The 24,864-nt window shown below is 33.2% G+C and overlaps 1 protein-coding gene across 3 annotated transcripts; it reads left to right on the top strand.

Annotated features, from left to right (window-relative positions):
• Positions 1–505: 505 nt before the first annotated feature.
• Positions 506–4,995, top strand: LOC146910086 (Galactose oxidase/kelch repeat superfamily protein). 3 transcript variants are annotated; one of them, XM_085726126.1, is made up of 3 exons: positions 731–989; positions 2,297–2,457; positions 3,486–4,995. In XM_085726126.1, exon 3 carries the CDS (start codon positions 3,561–3,563, stop codon positions 4,596–4,598), a length of 1,038 nt encoding a protein of 345 aa, XP_085582252.1. In that variant the 5' UTR covers positions 731–989; positions 2,297–2,457; positions 3,486–3,560; the 3' UTR covers positions 4,599–4,995. The 3 variants fall into 3 exon arrangements, with proteins under 3 accessions (XP_085582251.1, XP_085582252.1, XP_085582250.1); XM_085726125.1 differs by lacking the exons at positions 731–989; positions 2,297–2,457 and adding an exon at positions 506–611; XM_085726124.1 differs by lacking the exon at positions 2,297–2,457.
• Positions 4,996–24,864: the final 19,869 nt, after the last annotated feature.

Here is a 24,864-nt window from a genome sequence, read left to right as displayed (position 1 = left end):
GTAGTTGAGACCATGTATATATTCAATAAATAATAACAATTTTGACAAACAAAATTATAAATTGATTAATCCTCTGATCCTAACAAATTAAAGTGTCAATATCCAATCTTAACATAGCCAGCTATGTATTGAAATTGAATGGGCCAATATTATATAATGTCAATTTCCTTGTGCACGCGCAATTGGCATGTCTACCTACATGAATATGAACACAAAAAATAAGAGAAACTCAAAAGAAAAACGTTTGAGAAAAGGATAGGAGATTCCATAAGGTGTAGTGTAGGGAAGAGGAAATGAAAAAAAGAATTTAAAGAATATGCCAACAAGTTATTCTTGTATGCATTGAATGAGTAAGTCGGGGAGAACACGCAAGACAAAACTACAAGTTTTGCAGCTAGCTAATTAACGCATAGCAACAAAAATAACCCCCAACTTCCTTACCCAACAAGAGTCATTCCCATTCCAATAATCTTTCTATATATTTTTGTTTGAATCCGTATCATCTGTGTGCAATTACAAATATTAAACTCTCGAGTCAGATAGATTATAAAGAGCGCCGAAACTCTGAAGAGTGGAGTCGAACACGAAACATCTGATTAAACCGAAAGAAAGTAATATCATCTCATCCGCTTTATTTATTTTTTATCTTTCTCTATTTATACATTTATTTGAGTATATATGCTAGTATTATTTTATGGTGATATATCTAATCTAAAAACTTAGACAATCTCACAAACACAAACACAAACACAATCTTGTATTGTGACAACAATTACAAGCAAAAATCTCATCTCAAAGGAAAAGGAACACTAAAAACAATTACACAAACACAAAACACATTCACATTCATATATTCACATTGACTCTACAAAGTGTTTTAATTTCACCGTACCGTTTTCTTCGCCTTTCGTTTCATCGACTCATCCAATTTCTTCTCATCTTTCAATCAATCAATAATCTTTCCGATTTCTTTTCTTCTTTGTTAACAGGTAAACAATTTTGTTTTTTTTTTTTTTGTATAATTTTTTAATTATTATTATGAAATAACTGTGTAAATTGAATCGTGAGTAGGGTTCATTATTGATGTTCAATTTGCGTTATTTTCGTTATTTTAGGACTTGATTGATACCCATTGCTTTATTTATTGTTAATAACAACTGGGTTGTTGTAATTCTTGTACTTAACCCCCTTTCTATTTGATTTTCTTGTTTAATTGCGAAAAAATGTTAGGGCTTTAACCCCAATTTTAATTCTAAGACTTGTGTGTTATTGGTTTTGCATCAATTGGTTCATCAATCCAAAAAGGTTAGTTTTTTGTTTTGTTTTGTTTTGTTTTGTAATACTCCTTGTTATTTGCTTTATTCTTGGTAGAACTGAATTTTGGTCTTTTTGTTGCTCCTTAGTAAAAAAGACATGTTTTTTAGGAAATTTTTGTTCTTTTGTATTTGCGACCCCACATAGTGGGATAAGGTTTGGTTGTTATTGCTGTTGCTGCTGTTTTGTTCTTGAATAATGCAGTGAAACTGGGAATTGGAGTTGTTCTTCGTCAATTTTCTTTTTGGTTCAATGTACGTTTTAATTTGAATTTGTGAACGTAGAGAGAAGACCTGTAGATTTTGTAGTAACAAGAGTAGATTAGATGAAGGATAGTCAGATCACAAGAGGTAGAGGAAGACCTGGAAAAACTATAAGAGAAACTCCATATTAAGATATTAATGAGTTGGATCCAAATATGGTTTATGATAAACATTATGGCGTAATTTGATCTAGCCTACCCCAGTTAGTGGGATAAGGCTTAGTTGTTGTTGGATGTATTGCATTTTCTACAAACTTGTGTGTTTAGATGATGATCACACTTGCTTTTTATTTTGTCTTGTTCTTTTGTGTTTGTGTGGATTTGGATTTGGATTTGCTCTGCAATGGTCAATGGACAATTTTTATAGTTTTCTTGCATATGTTTGTTGTGGCATACATTTGTCAGTGGAGTTTATTTGTCATTTTAGAAATCAATCTTTCTTTTACATTTGCTTTTGGTCGGTCTTGGTTTTTGAAATGACAAAGGAATGTGTTGCTCTATTGTGTGTTTGAAAACAAAAGGAGTTTGATAGGATCATTTTATAATTTCAATGAAATAGTTGTCTCTTGCTTTGGTATAATGGTATTTGATTTCCTAGTTTATACTTTTAATGGCCGTGTTATTTGGATTTGGACATCAGCTTTGGAAGTTTAATATTAAACCAACTCTTCCTTGACCCCCTTAGTATAACCCACCCAAAGGTTTCTGATATGTTATCAGGTGGGGAACCAAAAAAAAATATGAAAAGCGTAAAAAGTTCAAGGCTGTTTCTGGGCATGATTTAGAGATTAGATCTGACTTGGCAGATAACCCTCACAGGACCTATCGTACCTCTGCAGTTGTTAGGACGGCATGATTCATGATTTGAATCACATGGTTTGGTACAATTCAGCAATCCAATAATTTGCATCATGTGATGAATTATAAATGATTTTTTAAATTGTGGGATACATGTGTGATTCATATCACCTATTTGAATTGCATGATTCAATGATTTCAATTTGTTTTTCGTTTTTCCTTTCTCTTACTTTTCCTTCACCTTTTTTCATCAAAGAAATTGACATGTCAAATAAGCTTAAATTGTTAAATGAAAAGAAACTAAAAGATTGCTGCTAAATGTACCTTGTTTATCTTTTCATCGTAATTTTTCATTATTTGAGAATTAAGGGTTTAACACAGCTAATCATGCAGTTGCTTACTCCCACACCTCATATGGCTATACCTTTGCTTTGCTTCCATTTTGTTTGGTGACATAAAACTTTGCTTTTGGTTTGTGAGATTTATGGTTAAGTTGTTTTGTGAATTTCTGATTTATACTACTACATTAAGCACTCACAGTGATAAGTTGACTTGGGGGAAAGGGCCTGTGGGGTTGGATTGATATAGAAGTCACGGGTTCAATTCCCCCCATTAACAAAATAACAACTATTTTTCGTGGTTTTGAACCTTGTAATGAAAACTTAATGATATAAAGGCTATAAGAAGCTATTATGAATCATTAAGTGATAACATTAAGCTATTAGATTCAATGTCTACATTGTCAATATTGCTTCCACCATTAGATGGAGGGATGGACCACTAGTTTGAAATCCTCAAAGTGTTATGTGTCCCTATGTGAAGCTTATTAGATATTATTCACTAATCATAAATTATATTCAATTTCATAGCTTTTGTGGTTATCCTTGCTGCTGTTTGATTCAATGAATGCAAAATATATTGAAAAGTTCATTTCTGATATTACAATTAAAATATACTGTGCTTTGCAGACCACAAATTTTAATACAAACTTTGTACTTGCTGATCTAGTGAACATAGTTTTCAAATTATTGCTGCTTCTGATTTGTTGAATTTTAATTTCTCAAGTATCACAATATTTGTATATGTTACTGTATTAATATTGTGATTACAGGTGGACCTTCGATAATAGCAGGAAGTCGGTTGTGACGGCATAACAGACATACATGAAACTGGTTATAAATTTATAATGTCTGAACTGATTGAAGGACTCCCTGATGCTGTTGCAATAAGGTGCCTTGCACGCGTTCCCTTTTACCTCCATCCAAAGCTAGAGGTTGTCTCTCGTTCTTGGCAAGCAGCCATTCATAGCCCAGAACTATCAAAAATTCGACAGGAGGTTGCTTCATCTGAGGATCTCCTGTGTGTCTGTGCTTTTGATCCAGAGAATGTATGGCAACTGTATGACCCTCTTAGAGATCTCTGGATTACCCTTCCCGTTCTTCCCTCAAAGACCAGGCACCTTGCTCACTTTGGTGCCGTATCCGCAGCTGGAAAGTTGTTTGTCATTGGCGGTGGAAGTGATGCTGTTGATCCTTCGACCGGTGATCACGATGGATGTTTTGCAACCGACGAAGTCTGGTCATATGACCCCATAATCCAACAGTGGGCCCCTCGGGCTTCAATGCTTGTTCCCCGTTCTATGTTTGCATGCTGTGTTTTGAATGGGAAAATTGTTGTCGCTGGGGGATTCACTAGCTGTAGAAAAACAATCTCTCAAGCAGAAATGTACGATCCTGAGAAGGATGTATGGACTCCAATGCCTGATCTTCATCGCACTCAAAATTCAGCCTGTTCAGGAATAGTGATTGGTGGAAAGATGCATGTACTGCACAAGGATATGTCAACAGTGCAAGTTTTAGACAATGCAGGGGCTAGATGGATCGTCGAGGAGTGCGAGTGGCTTCAAGGTCCAATGGCAGTAGTTCAGGATGCACTTTGTGTTATGAGCAATGGATCTATCATAAAGCAAGACAAAGAAGGGAGAAAGATTGTAAGTTCAGCAACAGATTTTAAAAAGAGAATTGGGTTTGCAATGATTGGACTAGGTGATGATTTATACATGATTGGAGGCGTCATTGGACCTGACAGATGGAACTGGGACATTAAGCCATTATCAGATGTTGATGTTCTCGGACTTGGTAGTGAGAGACCAACTTGGCGCCAAATAGCTCCAATGACACGGTGTCGTGGTACCATTGTTGGTTGTACACTGATGAGAATTTAAACCCTCTTCCTAGCTAGGCTCCCATGTACTTTGTACTCAGATGGATTCACATCCCTTCAACTAGACTAAGAGTATTTGTGTTGATAACATGCGGTTACAAGGCAAGTTTTTTCTGTGTCTGTTCTGTTTGAAGCAAAGCAGCAGCATAGTCTATCAGTAAGCAGTCAACAAACCGGAGCTACTTCACTTTGCAGTTTATCACTTACATTACGAATCATATGGAGACCGCTTCTTGTAGCACAAATCAACAATTTCATTGAGTTCTTTTCTACTGTTTTTCTGTTTTCTGAAGGTAGCTCTGAGGGATTATGTTTCAAAACTCCATAATCTCATAATTTTGTTAATATTAATATGGAAATTAAAACTAGTTATGGGATGGGTTTTATTCTTTCTTCCACCTAGTATCATTCTTAAAATATTCTACTTATCTGATTTATTAACAGGTAACTTGAAATATGAAAATGTACAAACTGAAAAAATATTTAAGAAAAGATTGATATACTTGGTAAACTTTATTCTGTTACTATTAGCAAATTAAAGTTCTGGAATATATATGCATTTGTAACAATTTTTTTTGATCAAAATTTCAGTTATAGTTAGTCAATACAATTGATTTTGGTTTTCTTTACAAAAATTTCACAAGTATTTGAATAGAAAAAATTAACCATTATTTACACTTGAATATAAGGCAAGCGGGCAATAAGCTGCGCCGCTAGACCTTTTTGGATAGCAAAACCAATCCTCGTGAACACAACATTCATGGACCTCGGAGACATGACATTGCTATGCATGACCTTTTTGTAACAATTAATTTTAAAAATTTCAAAATATAGTTTGATTGATAAATTGAAGGTTTATAATTATTACGATTAGCAAGCAAGAAGGTCTACGAAGACACATTCCATAGTTGGTTCAGTTTTGGCCGTCGAAAAAGTAGAATCAACATTGCATTTGATGTAGATAGGAGCTTGCGGTGGTAGCCAATGAAATAAACTCCAGTGGAGTATGTCATTGCCTTCCTCAATCCCATCGTTGATGAAATTCATTTCCCTTTTATGAATATACTTATCATTTTTAACTGGCACATGCTTAGCAATTTAGGCCAGTATGAGAGAGAAAGTTATTCAAAAGTTATCATATTTCAAAAGCAGTTTAAACTAAATTCGGTAATTCTACTACAACATAATATACGTCATTGTAATGCACATGAATTCATCAATGGGAGAATCACCTCTATCGCCTTTGTTCGTTACTCAATCACCTTCCTTTGCATGTTAATTGTCTTCATCGTCCGTCAATGACAATCACAAATAATGTGGAAATTTAGTTTCAAAATGGCTATGTTAGAGTGTTTATGTTGCATTTAGCCGAAAGAGAGGAGATAATCAATAAGGGGTCAATATGGGAGAGGGAATAACATACCCCTTCTTATGCCTTTGAGAGCAGGTAGAAATGGCTATCAATGAATAAGTTATCTCATCTTATTTGACAAGGTGTAGTGGAAGGTGATTGGAAGTCGTTGAGAGCAGGTATAAATGGTCCCTTGATTTCTCATCTTATGTTTGTGGACGATCTTTTACTTTTTGTCCAAACTAAAGAGAATCAAATGCATGTGATGCGTGTTATTGTGCAATTTTTGGTCAATATGTCTCGAATAAAAAAAATATATTCTTTTCTCAAAGAACATGCTTTATACTATGAGATGATCCTTAGTGAAACTTTAAGGCTTTACAGAGGCACCAATGCTTAAAAGGCATTTAGGAGTTCTTTTCTCGGGTTGTGCACCTCGTCGTTGGAATTATGCATACCTTATCGCTCAAGTCAATACCAAGATGGCTAAACACTCATCCTTTGCTGGGAGAGTAACTCTCTCCAAATCCATTATTGAAGCTTTGTCTATTTACCAATTATGACATCAGTTATTCCTAAATCTTGTTTGTAGGAGATACAAAAGATTCAAAGAGATTTTATCTATGGTAACAAGGATAATAATAAAAAATTTCATGCAGTTAACTGAAATATAGTTACAATGCCGAAGTATTTAGGAGGCTTGGGAATTCGTCGGTTGAGCAATATGAATAAGGTGTGTTTTATGAAGCTTAGATGGCGATTAGGAACAATGAACCCTCGTTGTGTAATGCAGCTATACAAGGAAAATATGCAAGGTAAGATGCTAGAATGATTGAGGTGATTGCCAAATCTGATGACTCTAGTTCATGGAAAACTTGGTGACATTGTAGCCAGATATTAAACTGAACTAATTGGTTGTGATACATTATGTAGTATAAAGTAGTGTTTAGTGTTTTAAAAAATCGGTATCGATTCAGTAAAAAAACTGGGTCATTCGTTAAACCACATAACTGTATTATATTAAATTGAATGACTCGGTTATATGATTTAGACTCTATAAAAAGTTATCATTTGATTTAGATTATATAAAAATATTGACATGATACCTCGAAAATCAATTAACAATACCTACAAAAGTCATAGTAAAATAAATTAAAATAAGACAGACATGAAATTTATTAGTATCACTAGAATTAATATAAAAAAAAAAAAAAAATCCTTTTGCCTCAATTATTTTTAGAAGAAATGAATATGGAATAGTTATTTTCTTTTAAGTACAACACACACTTATAAGAGAAATGATATTTGAACAACCACTTTTTGACAATTTTTGTGACAACTTTCTCTCTCCATTATCCTTTTAGTTTCTCTCTCTATTGCTTTGATTTTTGTGCCACTACCTAAATTTTTTTGTATAATTTAATTGTCCAAAAGGTTATCACAAGAAATGGCTGTTCAAATAACATTTCTCCACTTATAATATGCATATAGGAAAAGATATTTCAACAACAGGAAAGTTGTTCAACAACAACATATGAAATTCAGTTTTAAATTTTACTCTCTCCGTTTCAAAATGAGTGTCGTTTTAGGCTTTGGCACACAAATTAAGAAATGGAATGAAATAATCATTGGATATAACGCTTTTACTAAACTGCCCTTACTTTATAAGAAAAAGACAAAATTAAAGTTGCATTAAAAATTGTGTGAGAGAGAAAAGTTGGAAAAAAAAAATTAAAGTTGTATTGGAAATGTAAAGTGACATTCATTTTGAAACAATTTTTTTTGGCTAAAACGTCACTCATTTTGAGACGGAGGGAGTATATAATATTTTCTCTCTCCTCCAACCACTTTTACACTCATACTCCCTCCGGTCTCAAATATAAGAAAATATTCCTTTTTTAGGTTCATTGAGTAGTTAATGTATCTGGTCTACATTGTAAGGCAGATACATTAATTATTCAATGAATCTAAAAAAAGAATCTTTTCTTATATTTGAGACCGGAGGGAGTATTTTAAGAAATGATATTTGTACAACCATTTTGTGACAACTTAACTTTATCTCTCATATTCACATTATATTCTTACTCTCTCTCTTCCTTTTTCTCTCTATTATTTTTGACCGATAAGAAGAGAGAAAATGAAGGTTGTCAAAAAGGTTGTACCAAATACTTGTTCAAATATCATTGCTCTATATTTTTATGTAGAGGAGTGTTATTTGAACAACCATTTGAGTTGACAACTTATGTGACAACCAAAATTTACAAAGAAAAAGTAGTATTTGCACGAAAACCAAAGTAATAGAGAGATAAAGTAAAAAATAATGTGAGTATGAGAGATAAAGTTGTCACAAAAATTGTCAAAAAATGGATGTTCAAATATCATTTATCTTTTATGTATTTTATTTTTCAAGTTGTTAAATTTAAGATGTCTTGTCAATGTTCAGCCCTCGACAACACTTGAAACACCTAAGCCAAAACAAACAACTAGAAAAACACTACAACACATAAAGCCAGCAAGATCTTACTTTGGCTAGAAACATTACAAGAGCACAAAAAAACAAAAAACAAAATAAAAAGACAAATTCCAAATAAACTACTTGAACACAAACTTCACATTGCAAGACACCAAGCTTATGTCTCAAGGAATCAAGAAAACACCATCAGCATTCTTGCACTTGTAACTTGCTTCTCATGTTAAGACCGCGAAAGTAATTTGCACAACCAAATTGCAGTATCAACACAACACTCCACAACGAATCAAGAAAATAATTCAAGCTAGTACTTCTACTACTGCACAATACAAGAGACCAAGCTATTTACCTCGGTTAACATGGACAAATGATACTTTTGTTAGCATTGACAGTAAAAGGTAAAATTACACAATTCGTCTCTTAATTTAATTTATTGATAACACTTATGTTCTTAATCGTTTTTTTTCAATTTAATCATTTATGTTATAATCAACATTTTGCTCTTTATCTTTTTTTTTTTGATTACATCATTTATGTTATAAAAAGTCAAGTTTGAAAATTCAAAAAACCCTTTTCATCAACAAATACAACAAAATCATCGCCGAATACAAATACACACTTGTAACAAAATTGTCACCAAATATCAATTCAAAATTAATAAAATTTATCTCCAAGCAACTCGTAGATATAGAATATATAAAAAATTCAAAAACAAAGTGTGGCACTTGCGTTCTTCACCGTATACATAACACTCTATTTCACTTGTGGCAATAGTACTATCGAAAAACAGTGCGCCACTTAGGACCATAAAAAGGAAGATGCAACAAAAAAGGTGGATTTCGTTCATTATAATATGAGTATTTCTAATTCTCTCTCAATGAAACTCTCATTCTCATTTAAAGAGTATGAGAAATTCTTATATGATGGTGAACAAAATATATCTTTTTTTATTGCATCTTCCTTTTATGTTCAACTGACACACTGTTTTTCGGTAGCACTGTTGCCTCAAGCGAAATAGAGTGTTACGTATACAGTGAAGAAGGCAAGTGCCCCACTTTGATTTTAAATTTTTGTTATTTTTTATATTCACCATCTACGACTCGGTGATAATTTTTATTATTTTTGAATTTATGTTCATTGATAATTTTATTACATGTGTGTATTTGTGTTCAGTGTTCTGTACATAAAACTGTGTAAATATTGTTCACACGAACTGAGTTCAATTTTTCGATGAAACAATTCTTAATCAGACTTTAATTAAATCATGCTTGAATTGCGGTTTAACATCACCCCTTTTCTTTGAGAAACGAAGGGTTAATAACAAAAAATTCATAAACCCTCGTAATATAGACTCAAAATTATAACCGAACATTCATTGTTTATGGGATTTGCTAATGAAATTTGGGTTTCTATGTTTGGGATTTTTTTTGATGATATATGGGTTTCTACGTTTGTATGATGAAAATTTGGATTTGTTTATGAGTTTGATGGATTTTTTATAAGGTTCTTTATATGAATTTTTTGATTTTGTTTTGATAAAATAAAGATAATAATGTTGACATTTTATAGCATAGAGAAGTAAATCGATGAAAAGGTTAAGGGACATGTCATGTAATTGTCTAAATAAAATATAAGTTTTAATTAGTGAATTTCTGGATAGATTAAGACTTCTAGATAAATTAATTAAAGCAACATAAAACTTCCACTTTTTTTTTTAAATAAAACATAAAAATTTCATCAAATTGATTTACATATAACTAAATTGATTTACATATAACTATTTAGAAAACTACTATTTATTATATAAAAAAAATCAAATTATAACATTTAAAATAAAATGAACATGCAAAAAATATAACATTGAACATGCTAAAAAATAGTGTTGACTAACTCACCGTGGAGAAAGATTTTCGATATGTCGAGACTTTTTTTAGAATTCAACATGTCAATTTTGAAAAAAAAAATGCTATAATGTCTAAAATTGAAGACATCGTTCAATTTCTTGCTTTAATAGCCAAGTTACTGAACATAGCGAAGAGAATCACCATTAGTTCATAAAATTGTCGCGGCAGGAAAATTTGGACTCCTAAAGCAACATTTTTTTTCAAAAGGAAAATGTTGTTTATAGCAAAACTAAATTCACCAACTTTCACAACCCCTGTATTTTGCTGCTACTTATTTTTTTTTCCTAACCGCCTGAATGTTTTAGTGAAAGTTTTTTCTGTTTTGTCACCAAAGAAGATTCTCTTTCGGGATATAGCAAAGCCCTTTTTAAAATGTCTCGTGTTTGAAAATCCTATATAAATTAACATTTTGTTAAAAATGCTCTCGCAACAACCATCATTAAACTAGATTTAATATTTGTTATTGCGAATGACCGAGTAACCAGATATTTATTTGAAACATGAATTATACATTATTGGTATGCCTCTTGAAGGAAAAAGATAATCTAATGGAGTTGTTGGTCGAAGGTTGGGCGAAGACTTCAAGAAAGAGGAAGTAATAGTGATAATCAATGTGCCTCTCTTTTATACATGCACCAATTTTTTTACATCCCTGAGACCCTCCATGTCTTCAGTTGTAAGCATGCTTGAAAGAAGAATAAATGTTCAAGAAGTTGTGGTAGAATCAACTAAGGTATTAGATGATGAGAAATATAAGGTGATGTAACAATACTATAAACATAAAAAGAAAATAGCACAAGCAAGCTAAAGTGTAAGTTGTAGTCTCAACAAGTTCAATACACATTAAAAAGAATTTATATCATATATAAAGATATTATATTCTCGCTTCTGCTATTTTCTCCTATATGTTTGTGGTAATATTATATTTCTTATCATCCAATACCTCAGTTGATTCTGCAATCACTCCTTGAATTTTTGTTCTTCATTCAAGCATGCTGACAGTTGAAGACATGGAGAGGGCTCACGAAGGATAGAGAAAAACTGGTGCGTAAAAGAGCCACATTAATCATCACCATTACTCCTCTTTTTTGAAGTCTTTGCCGCCAAACCTTCGATCAAAGGGCTCCATTTGATTATATTTTTCCTTCAAGAGGCACATATGTTAACGTATAATCCAAAATTACAAATAAAGGTTTGGTTACAGGGTGATTCACAAAAGCAAATTTCTAAAAACAAAATCTCTAAATTCTTGTAACTCAAAATCTATTTTTTTTGAAGGTAAAACAAACACACCCATAGGGTTTTTGTTAGAAGACACATTTTATGAATGTGTCTTTTAGCAAGTTATCCTATTGATATTCGCTAAAAGACACCAACTAGATTTTTATGAAGGTGTCTTTTAACAAGTTCTAACTAAATGAAGGTGTTTTTTAACAAGTTCGGACTAAAAATGGATAATGCAACAAAACCCTATGATATAACATAATCAACTCACTCGAGTTTTCTACTAGTCTTCATTGTGGAAGCAAGCAACAACACACCAGAGTTTGAATTAATAGCATAAACAATAAACCGAAACATTTATTTGATATAAATAATTTAATCATGATGCTACAGCAGATAAACAACACAAGCAATTTGAATTAATTGCATAAACAAACGGAAAAAACATAGACAATCAAACGAAACTCTTTTTATTTTATTAATTAATCTTCTTTTTTCGAAAGAAAGAGTTCTATCAATTTAGAGTAATGATATTTTGACATCACTTTGTTGACAACCTTGTTTTTCTCACTTATTATTGGTCAAAAACAATGGAGAGAGAAAAAGGAAGAGAGAGGATAACAATATCATGTGAGTATGAGAGAGAAAGTTGTCCAAAAGTTGTCAAAAAGTGTTGTCAAAATATCATTTCTCATCAATTTAACCATGATGCTACAGCAGATACACAAACACATGCGATTGTAATTAAATAGGTAAACAAAATAGAATAAATTGAGATTACAACTTACAAGTAAATACCTACATCTGAAAAATTGGATTGCTGGAGAAGACGCTGAATGTGAGATGCTAGTGATTGTGACGGCTTGGATGGAAACCCTAATTGAGAATTAGGATTCTTTATAGCTTAGTTTCGATTTATATAGGTCAAAAACATGTCTTTATTATTTTTAGTAAATATATTCACGATATTATTTTTGGTAAATATATTCACAAGCATGTCTCATCGTTTTATTTGTTTTTTTTATTAAACCTCGTATTTTTTTGCATGTCTCATAGTTTTATTTGTTTTTTTTATTAAACCTCGTATTTTTTTTAGCAAATTTAATTTTGTGATTGTATTGTAAAAAAAAAGTCAAAACCCGATTGTTATAAAAAAAAAAACTTGTTTGCCAAGATTTGTTTTGGAAGATAATTTTTTTTTACGTTAGGAGTATTTTTTTATTTATTTTTTAAGTAAATTACTCTCCCATGTTTTAATAATTTTTTTATTTATTACAATCCCCACCCTCATGTTCTAAAAGATGTTGAATTATATATATATTTTTATCTAAAATTATATTTTTCAATTTTTTTTAATAAAATGACATTTTTTTTTGTCCAAATCATCAATCGGTCTTCTTAGCCAAAAAGAAGTAATAATTTTACTCTTGTTTCTCAAGTTTCGAAGTAAGTTATATAATCTACCCAACATTTCGAAGCTCCAACACAAACACAACAACAATAACAAAGTGCACCATTTTTTCAACACGGCTTGATAAAATTAAAAATTAAGAGCATATATTAAAGATGATTTTGACCATCTAATTTTTTGACGTGAGAATAAATTGTTCACTTTCATGCATCTTGTGTCATTTCATTTGATCTTCTTTTGCCTCGGTATGTTTGGTTGTGACTCCTTTCAAAAAAAAATGTTTGGTTGTGGCTCGATTTAACACTCTATTTTACGTACTTTCGGCCATTATACCCTTTGGTGTTGTGTCAAACCATCTAAATTTATCGTCATATCATCAAATTTGATTATCAAAACCAAGAGTTTGGACAATTTTTTTGAAATAGAAATCAAAATTGCACAATTAAAAATAGAGACCAAAATTAGAGTTTGACCATAATAAGAGGACGAAAACGGTATTTAAGCCTAAATTCTAAAAATAAAAATTGATATTTATAAAAATGAAAAACATATATTTAACCTAAGGTTAAAAAAGAAAAACATATATTTAACCCAAGGTTAGATAATTTTTTTCAAAGGACTTATTGGTTAAATAAGTTTTTTCCTCTTTTCAAAATTACAAATTTCCTTTTTAGTTCCTGTTAGATTTTTCATCAAGTTTTGGTCCTCAAAACTTAGCGAAAAGTTGTAGAGAAATTTAAAACAAAATTTGAGATTTTTTTTATAGGAATCAAAAACTTATTTGACCATTTCTTTTTAATTTAATTTTTTGTTTGACAAAAAAATAAATTACAGTGGTTACTATAATTTAACTTATTTGACCATCCATTAGTTGGTAGAGAAAGTCAAATTACATTCTTTCTATTGGATGAAGGCTACTAATATTACAATCCGGCTTAATTTTCAAATGTGGTGGTGGAGCCTTTTTAATTGTTTAGGCATTGGCTAGTCGGTTTTTGTATTCAATTTTCTGACATTGTACCTGTATACTTTTGAGGTTTCTTTAGCATTGGCTAATATTTCATTTTTGCTTGTTAAAAAAAAAACTTATTTGACCATTCTTTTTAATTTAATTAAAAAAGGGTTAATACCACTTTTGGTCCCTGTAATATTAGCGAATTCCGGTTTTGGTCCTTGTAAAAAAAATAGATTTTGTCCCTGCCATTTCAGATTCTTCTACTTTTGGTCCCTCATTTGAATATGTCAGCAGAATCTGCTGAATTGGCAAGCTTACTGTGTAATTTTTTATTTTTATCATTAAATTTTAATTCCAGGCTTTAATTTTGATTTACATTTATATTCAAAAATTTGGAAACAAATTTCAAAATTAAAATAAAAAAAAAACTTAAATTAAAATTAAAACTAAAATAAATTAAAATTAAACTCCATCTTCATCTTTTTCATTTTCTTCAAAATCAATTATAGGGTTCCATTTTCCCTAAACAACTTCTTCCATTTCTCTACTCCTTCCACAAAATGATGTTATTCCATACTTTGGAGAACAATTTTCAACAACAACCTATTCTTCATTGGCACTCGATTCACAGCTAACAACCACGTTTTCACACTCTCGCAGCGGTGGATAAACAAATAGATCCAATTTCTGAGGTTTCCGACGGATCTACCATGTATTTCAACGTAAGCAAATCCAAACTCCGGCGAGGAGAAGGTCGTGAGCTTGGTTCAATTTCTTCTTCTCCAACCACAACAAATCTTAAACATTAGATCAAAATTCAATTCAATTGAAGAGAAGAATTTGTTGAATAGCTTTAGTTGAGTAATATCAACACATTTGATGAAGACCTTTTAAGCATCTCTAGTCCAAGCGGAGGAGGCGGCGGTTTCGGTGTCAGAGAGCAATTGAGCGGAGTTGCAAGCTCATGGCATTGGAGATGAGACAACCAGAACCCCCACTCCTTCTTAATGCTTCAGAAACCCAACCCCACTCCTTTAGTTTTCCCTTCATCAAAGAGTTGAAATCCAACAATATTAACTAGGATCTGAATTGAAATCCAATCATAAAGCTTGTTGTTTACTGGGTAATTTTTGGAAGAACACAATGAAGAAGTGAAAAGTGGAGGATGATAAGGAACAAAGTCAAAATCCCTTGATAGGTGCTGATTGTAAAATAAATAATGACAGACAATCTGCTATAATGGAGGATATCAGAATTGGTATAAATGTAGAGTCAAATCCCTTAAATGGTAGAAACTGTTAAGGCAGAATTCATGGGTCAACAACATAGGAATATTCTAGATATGCTTCTATGTTTTTCATGTATAAATTGTACTCAATTGACAGATCAATAAAAAGGCAACGCTTCTGCATTCTATTTATGGTATCACAGAGCCTGTAAACCTGCAAGCCAAACACATAATGTCTTCAAGCACTACCTACACATCCCTCCCAAAAACAGAACCAGAACTTAGCATCCAATCATTCCACCAATGTTCAAGTTTTATTTCCATGAAATTGAGCACAAACAACTTCATATTATGGCGTAATCAAATCACACCCTTAGTTCGAAGTCTCGGTGTTCTCCACCATCTTTTGAGTGAAGAAAAACCAGAAGAGGAAGTTAAGGGTAACACGGGTGAAAAGAGTCCAAATCCAAACTACTCAAAGTGGATCACCAATGATGGTCTCCTCTCTTCTTGGCTACTCGGAACCATGAAGGAAGAAGTGTTGACCATGATCAATGGTGACACTGCGTATGAGATCTGGACCTCCGTTAAAGAACAGCTACTGCCAGCCACGATAGAGAAGGCACGCAGTTTGAAAAACATGTTGATGACCATCAAAAAGGAGTCACGAACCCTTGACGAATATCTACGAGAATTCAAATCAATCTGTGACAATCTTGCTGCTATAAAAGAACCAGTTTCTGACCAAGACAAAGTTTTTCAATTTGCTTATGGCCTTGGACCAAGGTATGAAACTTTTCGTGTTGCTATGCTTACTAAACCACCTTACCCTTCATTTAGTCAGTTTCTATTAGCTCTCCAAGGACATGAGCAGATACAAAATGTCCAAAAGGAAGAAGAGAAGAACTTAATAGAGCATGCTCAGGCTTTCTTTAGTCAAAGAGGACGAGGTCGAGGTCGAAGAGGACGTGGCGGTAGAGGTCATTTTAACTCTCAAGGAAGAGGTTTTACTCCAGCAAGTCGATATAATGGACATCAAAACAATGATTTCTCCTTCAAGCATGACCATAATTCAAAGGGAGAAAAGCCACGTCAAATCAATGAAAGTAAAAGTGTTTTTCAAATTTGCAAAAAACCAAACCATGAAGCTGCTGATTGTTGGTATAGGTATGATTATTCTTGTCAATCTGAAGATTTTCCTCAGGAACTTGCTGCTCTTGCTCTAAATGACACAAGGGACCAGTCCTTCATTGTAGATTCTGGAGCTACATCCCACATGATAAATGATTCAGGTAATTTGTCCTATGTTAAGCCTTATCATGGAAATGATGTAATCTATGTGGGAGATGGAAATAGCATACCAATAACCCATAGTGGTGATATGAATGTTATTACATCTAATGGAAACTTAAAATTAAAAGATGTTCTTGTGGTTCCAGAATTAAAGAAGAATTTGCTTTCTGTTGGAAAATTTGTGTCTGATAACGAATGCATTTTTGAATTCACTTCTTCTGGATTTGTTATTAAGGATCAAAGTCAAAAGATGATAGCGAGGGGGCATAAGAAAGGACAGCTGTACACACTTGAAGGAGACTATCAAGAGGCTCTTAGTGCAATAAGAGGAGGTTCCCCTTCCACGGTTTGGCATCAACGGCTTGGACACCCAAACATCAAGATATTATCTTTGTTAAAAGACAAAATCAATGTAACACAGTGGGTATCAAAACCTTCTGTTTGTATTAGTTGTCAAATGGGAAAAAGTTGTAAATTGCCATTCCAAAGTTCTAATAAAATTTCAGAATTTCCTCTTGATAAAATCCATTGTGATCTTTGGGGTCCTGCACCTACAGCCTCTAACGTCTAACCAAAACTTTCGATATTATGCTCTTTTTGTAGATGATTATTCACGGTTCTCGTGGATTTACCCATTAAAGAAAAAGTCTGGATTTTTGGAGTGCTTTTTAAGGTTTCAAAAACTAGTAGAAAATCAACTTGATAGAAAGATCAAGATTTTTCAATGTGATGGAGGAGGAGAGTTTAACTCAAATCCTTTTCTAAATCATCTACATACTTGCGGCATTGAACTTCATGTTTCATGTCCAGAGACCCCAGAACAAAATGGCACGGCAGAACGAAAGCATCGTCACATTGTTGAGATTGGGTTAACCATGATGTTTCATGCAAATATTCCATTATCTTTGTGGGTTGAAGTTTTTCTAACGGCTGTTTATTTGATAAACAGGCTTCCTTTATCTACATTGAAGAATGAAAGTCCATACTTTAAGCTTTTCAAACGACATCCTCAATGTAGTGGCTTGCGGGTGATTGGATGTCAATGCTTTCCTTCACTAAGGTATCAAAGGAAGAATAAGTTTTCTGCAAAAACTTATCCTTGTATTTTTATAGGTTACAGTCCAATGCATAAAAGGGTACAGATGTTTGGATCCAAAGACCAAGCGTGTTTACATCTCTCGTCATGTTGTTTTTGATGAAACAACTTTCCCTTTCAAGCCATTTACAGCTGTACCTTCTCCTCCAAATCTAGAACTTACTGAGTTTCCTAATGTTGATGAATGGTTGGACTCCAAGTTATGTGCATCATTGCCTACAAGCTCAAGCAGCCAACTAGTCGATTCTATTTCGGAGGCTAATAAAAGTCTGTCAATAGATCAATTAACTCCAAATGAGGCTAACACATTTTCATTATGTGATCAAAACTGTTTTGCAGGACCTTGCTCACATCCAGCCCAAAACCAAGAAGAAGGTGATTATATTGAAGTTGAGCAACAACCACAAGGTGCCTCAATTGAGCAGCAACCGCCACTAGAAGAAGAAGAATTGAACGAAGAAGAAGGTGATCATATTGAAGTTGAGCAACAAGCAGAAGATGCCTTTATTGAGCAACAACCACCTTTGGTAGAAGAAGAATTGAACCAAGCTTTGATTCGGTCAAATAGATTGCGTAATCCACCACCATACCTTAAAGATTATGTTTCTCTTGCTACACAATCACCAAAGCAGTACTCAGAACCAAAAACACTAAAAAGTGCCTTCAAGGATCCTCTTTGGGTTAATGCGATGCAAGAAGAAATTTCAGCTCTACATTTAAATCAAACATGGGTGCTTGTCCCACGGCCTGCCAATGCTAATGTTGTTGGATCAAAATGGGTCTATCGCATCAAATTTAAAGAAGATGGCTCCATCGACCGTTTCAAGGCAAGGTTAGTTGCAAAGGGCTTTACTCAAATTCCTGGGATTGATTGTGATGAAACTTTCAGCCCCGTAGTCAAACACACTACCATCCGCTTTGTCATCGCTCTTTCTCTCTCTCTAAATTGGAGTATGAGACAACTTGATGTCAAAAATGCTTTTCTACATGGAAACATTAAGGAGACTGTGTATATGGAGCAACCGCCTGGATTTGTGAATCCTGACACACCTAACCATGTTTGCTTATTGAAGAAATCTCTATATGGGCTCAAACAAGCACCGCGTGCATGGTTTGATCGTTTATCCACCTTCTTGCTCCATCTTGGTTTCTTTTGCAGCACAGCAGATTCTTCACTCTTCATTCTCAAAACAAGTTCCATTACAACATTGATTTTGATCTATGTTGATGATATTTTAGTTGCAGGAAACAATGACTCCTTCATTGAAAATCTCCTTCAGCAGCTTAGTCAAGAGTTTGCCATTAAAGACCTTGGACCTTTGCATTATTTTTTGGGTATAGAGTTCATTCGCTTCAAAGATGGTCTTTTTCTAACGCAACAAAAGTACACTAATGATCTGCTATCTAAAACAAAAATGCTTGGTTGTAAAGCAATTGCAACACCACAAGTTTTGAAAGAAAAGCCACCATCTTCAGATGATGATATTGTTGATGCCACTGAATTTCGCAGCATTGTAGGTGCACTTCAATACTTAACTTTCACTAGTCCAGACATCACTCATGCTATCAATCGTGCCTGTCAACGCTTCAGCAAGCCCATAGTGACAGATTTAAAGGCTGTTAAGCGCATTTTGCGGTATCTCAAAGGCACACAAAATTGGGGACTTCGTTACCTCTACAACATTCCACCTTCCTTGTAATGGTTTAGCGATGCTGGTTGGGCCAGCTGTCCTCTAACAAGACGAAGCACTACAGGTTATTGCGTCTTTCTTGGTGCTAATTGCATCTCTTGGTCCTCTAAGAAGCAAGCAACGGTTGCCCGCTCTAGTTCTGAAGCAGAATATCGATCCATGGCTCACTCCACTGCCGAGCTAACATGGATCACATATCTTTTTCAAGACACAGGTGTTCCTATTTCTCGTGCTCCACAACTGTTTTGTGATAACATTAGTTCTCTTCATATGAGTGTTGTCGCGTCATTTTTCGGACGGTCGAAGGCCATTTGATTGGCGTTCGACCCGCTTTTGATTTCACGACTGAACATTTAATTCTTTTCAAAAGAAAGTGGAAAAAGGTTCAAATACCACGTTTTTAGGGATTAAGGGTTCGGGGGTCGGTTATATTTAGGGAAGGTTTTAAGCACCCTAAATATTCGTAGTACTCTACGAGAACCTCTTGATTTTATTTAACTTTTGTGCTATAAACTTGCTTGTTTTAAAAAATGGAATTAGCAACGATAAAAGAAAATTAGAGACCTAATTATCTATATTTTATTGATTTGGAAGGACGCGTGTCCCTTGCCTACGTACCCGTGAAGGATCAAAACCTCGTAGTTCGGGGTAGAAATTGACGTTTGATTTGTTTTTGTGTTTTTTATATTAGTTTGGAAAAAGGTTTGAAATAAAAAGCCAAGTGGTAAATTAGAATTTGTTTGTATTTTTTATATTTAAAGAAAGATGACTCAAAGTAGAATTAAATTGATTTGATGATTTGATTAAGAAAATAAAATAAAATGACGATCGCTTGATTTGAGATCAAGGTTTGTTTATGAAAATATTTTTGTGATTTGATTATTTGAATGTTTTTGTTGTTTTGAATATTGATATGAAAATTATGTAAGCAGAATGAGAAAAAATAATGTTACACTGAAATATGAGGTTATTTTAACACGGATCAGAATACTCTGGAGAATGATTATACAAGGACCAGATCGTTCTGGAGAATAATTAAATAAACAGAAACATAATATTAACAGTTGATTTAGGACCAGAGCACTCTGGATTAATTTAATTAACAGGGACCAGATTATTCTGGAGAATAATATGATATTAACAGTTAAATTAGGACCAGAGCACTCTGGATTGAGGTGTGTAGTTAATGACAAAATTTAAATATGCATATGATTATAGTAGATAATAGAATGTAATGCGAAAATAAAATAAAAATGCATGAGAACTAAAAATGGACCAGAGCACTCTGGATTGAGGTGTGTATTTAATGACAAAATTTAAATATGCATATGATAATAGTAGACAATAGAAAGTAATGCAAAAATAAAATAAAAATGCATGAGAAAAGAAATAAAAAATGCAAGAGAAAATTAAAATGCATGAGAAAATAATGAAAGTAGATGCTGGGGGTGCAAACAGTAAAAAGAGGGTGTAGAAATAAAAGAGCAGTTAATGGGCTTAGGACCAAGCTGGGGCGGTTTGGGTTATAGAAACGGGTTATGGGTCGGTTCGGTTCCTGGGTAGGTTCGAACCGGTTACAAGAGATATATAAGGGTTATATGACCCATATTCATTCATTTTTTCATAATTTTCTCTCTCTTTCCTTTCTCTTCTCAACCGAACTCTCTCTTCTCTCTCTTCATTCTCTTTCTTTTCTTTCTCTCTCGTTTTCTTCTTTTCTTTCCTTCTTTCTTTTTCTTTTTTTTTCATATTTTTTTTTGGTTCCCTCCTCTCCTCTTCTTCTTGTTTTTTCTTTCTTCTCTTTCTTTTCATTTTTTTTCACGGCTCCCTCCTACTTTTCTTCTTTCTTTTTTTCATCATTTTTTTTACCTAAAACAAAAAACAAAAACAGAATACTACCTTTTAGAATCGATAAGTGATGGTTGGTGAAGTTGTGAGTTCGAATCCGTTGGGTTCTTGTGCTGGTTTGTTTGGATTGTGTTGGATGTGAGACGGTTTGGGTCTGTGATGTTGGATTTGAAAAGGGATTTGTGATATTGGTTCTCTGTGGCTTTGTTATGCAGGTTTCTTGTGTTGGTAAATTGGCTATGTGTATTTGTGCCTACTGTTATTCTATTTGCAGGGTTTTTTTCTTTGGTGAATTGTTGTTTCGGCTGTGAAATTGTGTTGTTGTGTGTGAACTTCGGCTGTGAAGTTGTGTTTTTTTGCTGGGAAAAATTCTTGTGTGTGTCGAAAAATCCTCCCCTTTCCTTGTGTATTGCAGGTTGCATTTTATAGAGTGGGTTTGAGACATATGGTCTGTTAAGAAGCAACCGAAACTGCCTTGCTTGGTTTGGAGGGGACAAAGACAGCCTGTTTTCTGCTGGCTTGGATATTTTGGGACTTAATTTTGGACTAAAAAATAATAATACTAATAATAATAATAATACTAATAATAATAATAATAATAACACTAATAATAATAATAATAATAATAATAATAATAATAATAATAATAAAAGTAATAATAAATAAAAAAAATGAGAGAAGAGGGCCCGACTCGATATCAAATATGAGGTATTTTAAAATACCTCTCTGCCGAATTTTCGCCCAAAAAAGATGAGATTAGTCGGGTTTAAAAATCACGTGTCGGTGTATGAATGCAGGTCATAATGGTCAAAATTTGGGGTATGACAGATGCCCCTATTTAAGTTTCTTCGTCCGGAGACTTGAAGATAGAATCTTTGATTTGACGGGTCGAAGAGACTTAAATATCAAGTACACCAATTTTGACCAGTTGTAATGCTTGGAATGCAATGCTTATGAATATAATGGTATGAACGCATGCACATGTAATTATGAACGCAACAACGGTGAACATATGCCGACTGAGGGACAAACGGATAATGATTGTTGGGGAGGAGAGAATGGCAATTACCTTTGAAGTGGTAATAATGAACATTACGAGGAAAGAAACCGTCTATTACTTTTGATGTAGTAAAGACGAAGTATGTTACCTTTGAACTGGTAAAAATGGACATGGTAGAATTTGTCAATTACTTTTGAATTAGTAAAGGACGATGTCTGTTACTTTTGAATTAGTAAAGACGTGCAAGAAGTAGATTTGTCAATTACTTTTGAATTAGTAAAGGACAATGTCTGTTACTTTTGAATTAGTAAAGACGTGCAAGAAGTAGATTTGTCAATTACTTTTGAATTAGTAAAGGACAATGTCTGTTACTTTTGAATTAGTAAAGACGTGCAAGAAGTAAACTTGTCAATTACTTTTGAATTAGTAAAGGACAATGTCTGTTACTTTTGAATTAGTAAAGACGTGCAAGAAGTAGATTTGTCAATTACTTTTGAATTAGTAAAGGACAATGTCTGTTACTTTTGAATTAGTAAAGACGTGCAAGAAGTAGATTTGTCCATTACTTTTGAATTAGTAAAGGACAATGTCTGTTACTTTTGAATTAGTAAAGACGTGCAAGAAGTAGATTTGTCAATTACTTTTGAATTAGTAAAGGACAATGTCTGTTACTTTTGAATTAGTAAGAAGTAGATTTGTCAATTACTTTTGAATTAGTAAAGGACAATGTCTGTTACTTTTGAATTAGTAAAGACGTGCAAGAAGTAGATTTGTCCATTACTTTTGAATTAGTAAAGGACAATGTCTGTTACTTTTGAATTAGTAAAGACGAATAAGAAATGAATTTGTCAATTACTTTTGAATTAGTAAAGGACACTCAAGATAAGGTTTGAACAATTACTGGGGAAATTTGAGACTGACTTTGGTAAAGATGGATATTTGGTGGGACCTGCCCCTTGAAGCAAATTTGATTGGTGACAAACTCTGAAACAGACATATTGGGGATGACACTTTTTTTTTTTTTTTTGAAAAATAAAATGTGATTTCAAACTGTTCCTTGGTTGGGACTAACCATTTGAGACATGAAGAGAGGTAAACTTAAGTGGTCCGTTGGTAAACTTTGTGACTTGAAATGAGATAAAAAGGTAAACTCAAGCGTCCGTTGGTGGGCTGGCAGCTGGACGTGATTGATATGTGAAGTGTTAATTTTTGTTCATTACCATGAGGTGATTTATCTGTGTGCACCGTTTGAGCCTCCCAACGGCTAAATAACGGCTATATTCCCTCTTTTAACAGTCATGAACAGTGAAAAGTAAACCCCTTTTTCTTTCCACCTAACGGCTATATTCATTCCTCCATCCATAAATACTTCACATTCATCTCTTATTTTTCACAACCCACATCCCTATTTTTTCTTTAAATGGCTATATTCATTCTCATTGTCATCACTCTACTTGCATTCGTTCTTCTACTCATCGACATCTTCCATCATGAGAAAATAGATGAAGAAATGGCGTTTCTAAGAGAGATTGATGTCGCAATAGCGATATTGCTTGGTTTACCGTTACTGGTCCTGGCTTGGACTATGGAGATTTGTTCTTGTAGAAATCGCGGTTAGAATAGAAATGTGTTTCCCTCTCGCACCGGAATAGAAATGTGTTTCCCCAGTGAAGTCGCCATTTCTGTCGCGTCATTTTTCGGACGGTCGAAGGCCATTTGATTGGCGTTCGACCCGCTTTTGATTTCACGACTGAACATTTAATTCTTTTCAAAAGAAAGTGGAAAAAGGTTCAAATACCACGTTTTTAGGGATTAAGGGTTCGGGGGTCGGTTATATTTAGGGAAGGTTTTAAGCACCCTAAATATTCGTAGTACTCTACGAGAACCTCTTGATTTTATTTAACTTTTGTGCTATAAACTTGCTTGTTTTAAAAAATGGAATTAGCAACGATAAAAGAAAATTAGAGACCTAATTATCTATATTTTATTGATTTGGAAGGACGCGTGTCCCTTGCCTACGTACCCGTGAAGGATCAAAACCTCGTAGTTCGGGGTAGAAATTGACGTTTGATTTGTTTTTGTGTTTTTTATATTAGTTTGGAAAAAGGTTTGAAATAAAAAGCCAAGTGGTAAATTAGAATTTGTTTGTATTTTTTATATTTAAAGAAAGATGACTCAAAGTAGAATTAAATTGATTTGATGATTTGATTAAGAAAATAAAATAAAATGACGATCGCTTGATTTGAGATCAAGGTTTGTTTATGAAAATATTTTTGTGATTTGATTATTTGAATGTTTTTGTTGTTTTGAATATTGATATGAAAATTATATAAGCAGAATGAGAAAAAATAATGTTACACTGAAATATGAGGTTATTTTAACACGGATCAGAATACTCTGGAGAATGATTATACAAGGACCAGATCGTTCTGGAGAATAATTAAATAAACAGAAACATAATATTAACAGTTGATTTAGGACCAGAGCACTCTGGATTAATTTAATTAACAGGGACCAGATTATTCTGGAGAATAATATGATATTAACAGTTAAATTAGGACCAGAGCACTCTGGATTGAGGTGTGTAGTTAATGACAAAATTTAAATATGCATATGATTATAGTAGATAATAGAATGTAATGCGAAAATAAAATAAAAATGCATGAGAACTAAAAATGGACCAGAGCACTCTGGATTGAGGTGTGTATTTAATGACAAAATTTAAATATGCATATGATAATAGTAGACAATAGAAAGTAATGCAAAAATAAAATAAAAATGCATGAGAAAAGAAAT

This window comes from Medicago sativa, chromosome 7 (assembly GCF_051527215.1).
Source record: "Medicago sativa cultivar Bolivia chromosome 7, Bolivia_mono, whole genome shotgun sequence".
NCBI lineage: Eukaryota > Viridiplantae > Streptophyta > Magnoliopsida > Fabales > Fabaceae > Medicago > Medicago sativa.
Note: the sequence above shows the minus strand (reverse complement) of the source record. Positions and strands in the feature narration are given on the sequence as shown.

What these genes read in the sequence shown, in the direction of transcription:
- LOC146910086 (XM_085726125.1), top strand. Translation starts at nt 3,561, where the DNA reads ATGTCTGAACTGATTGAAGGACTCCCTGATGCTGTTGCAATAAGGTGC.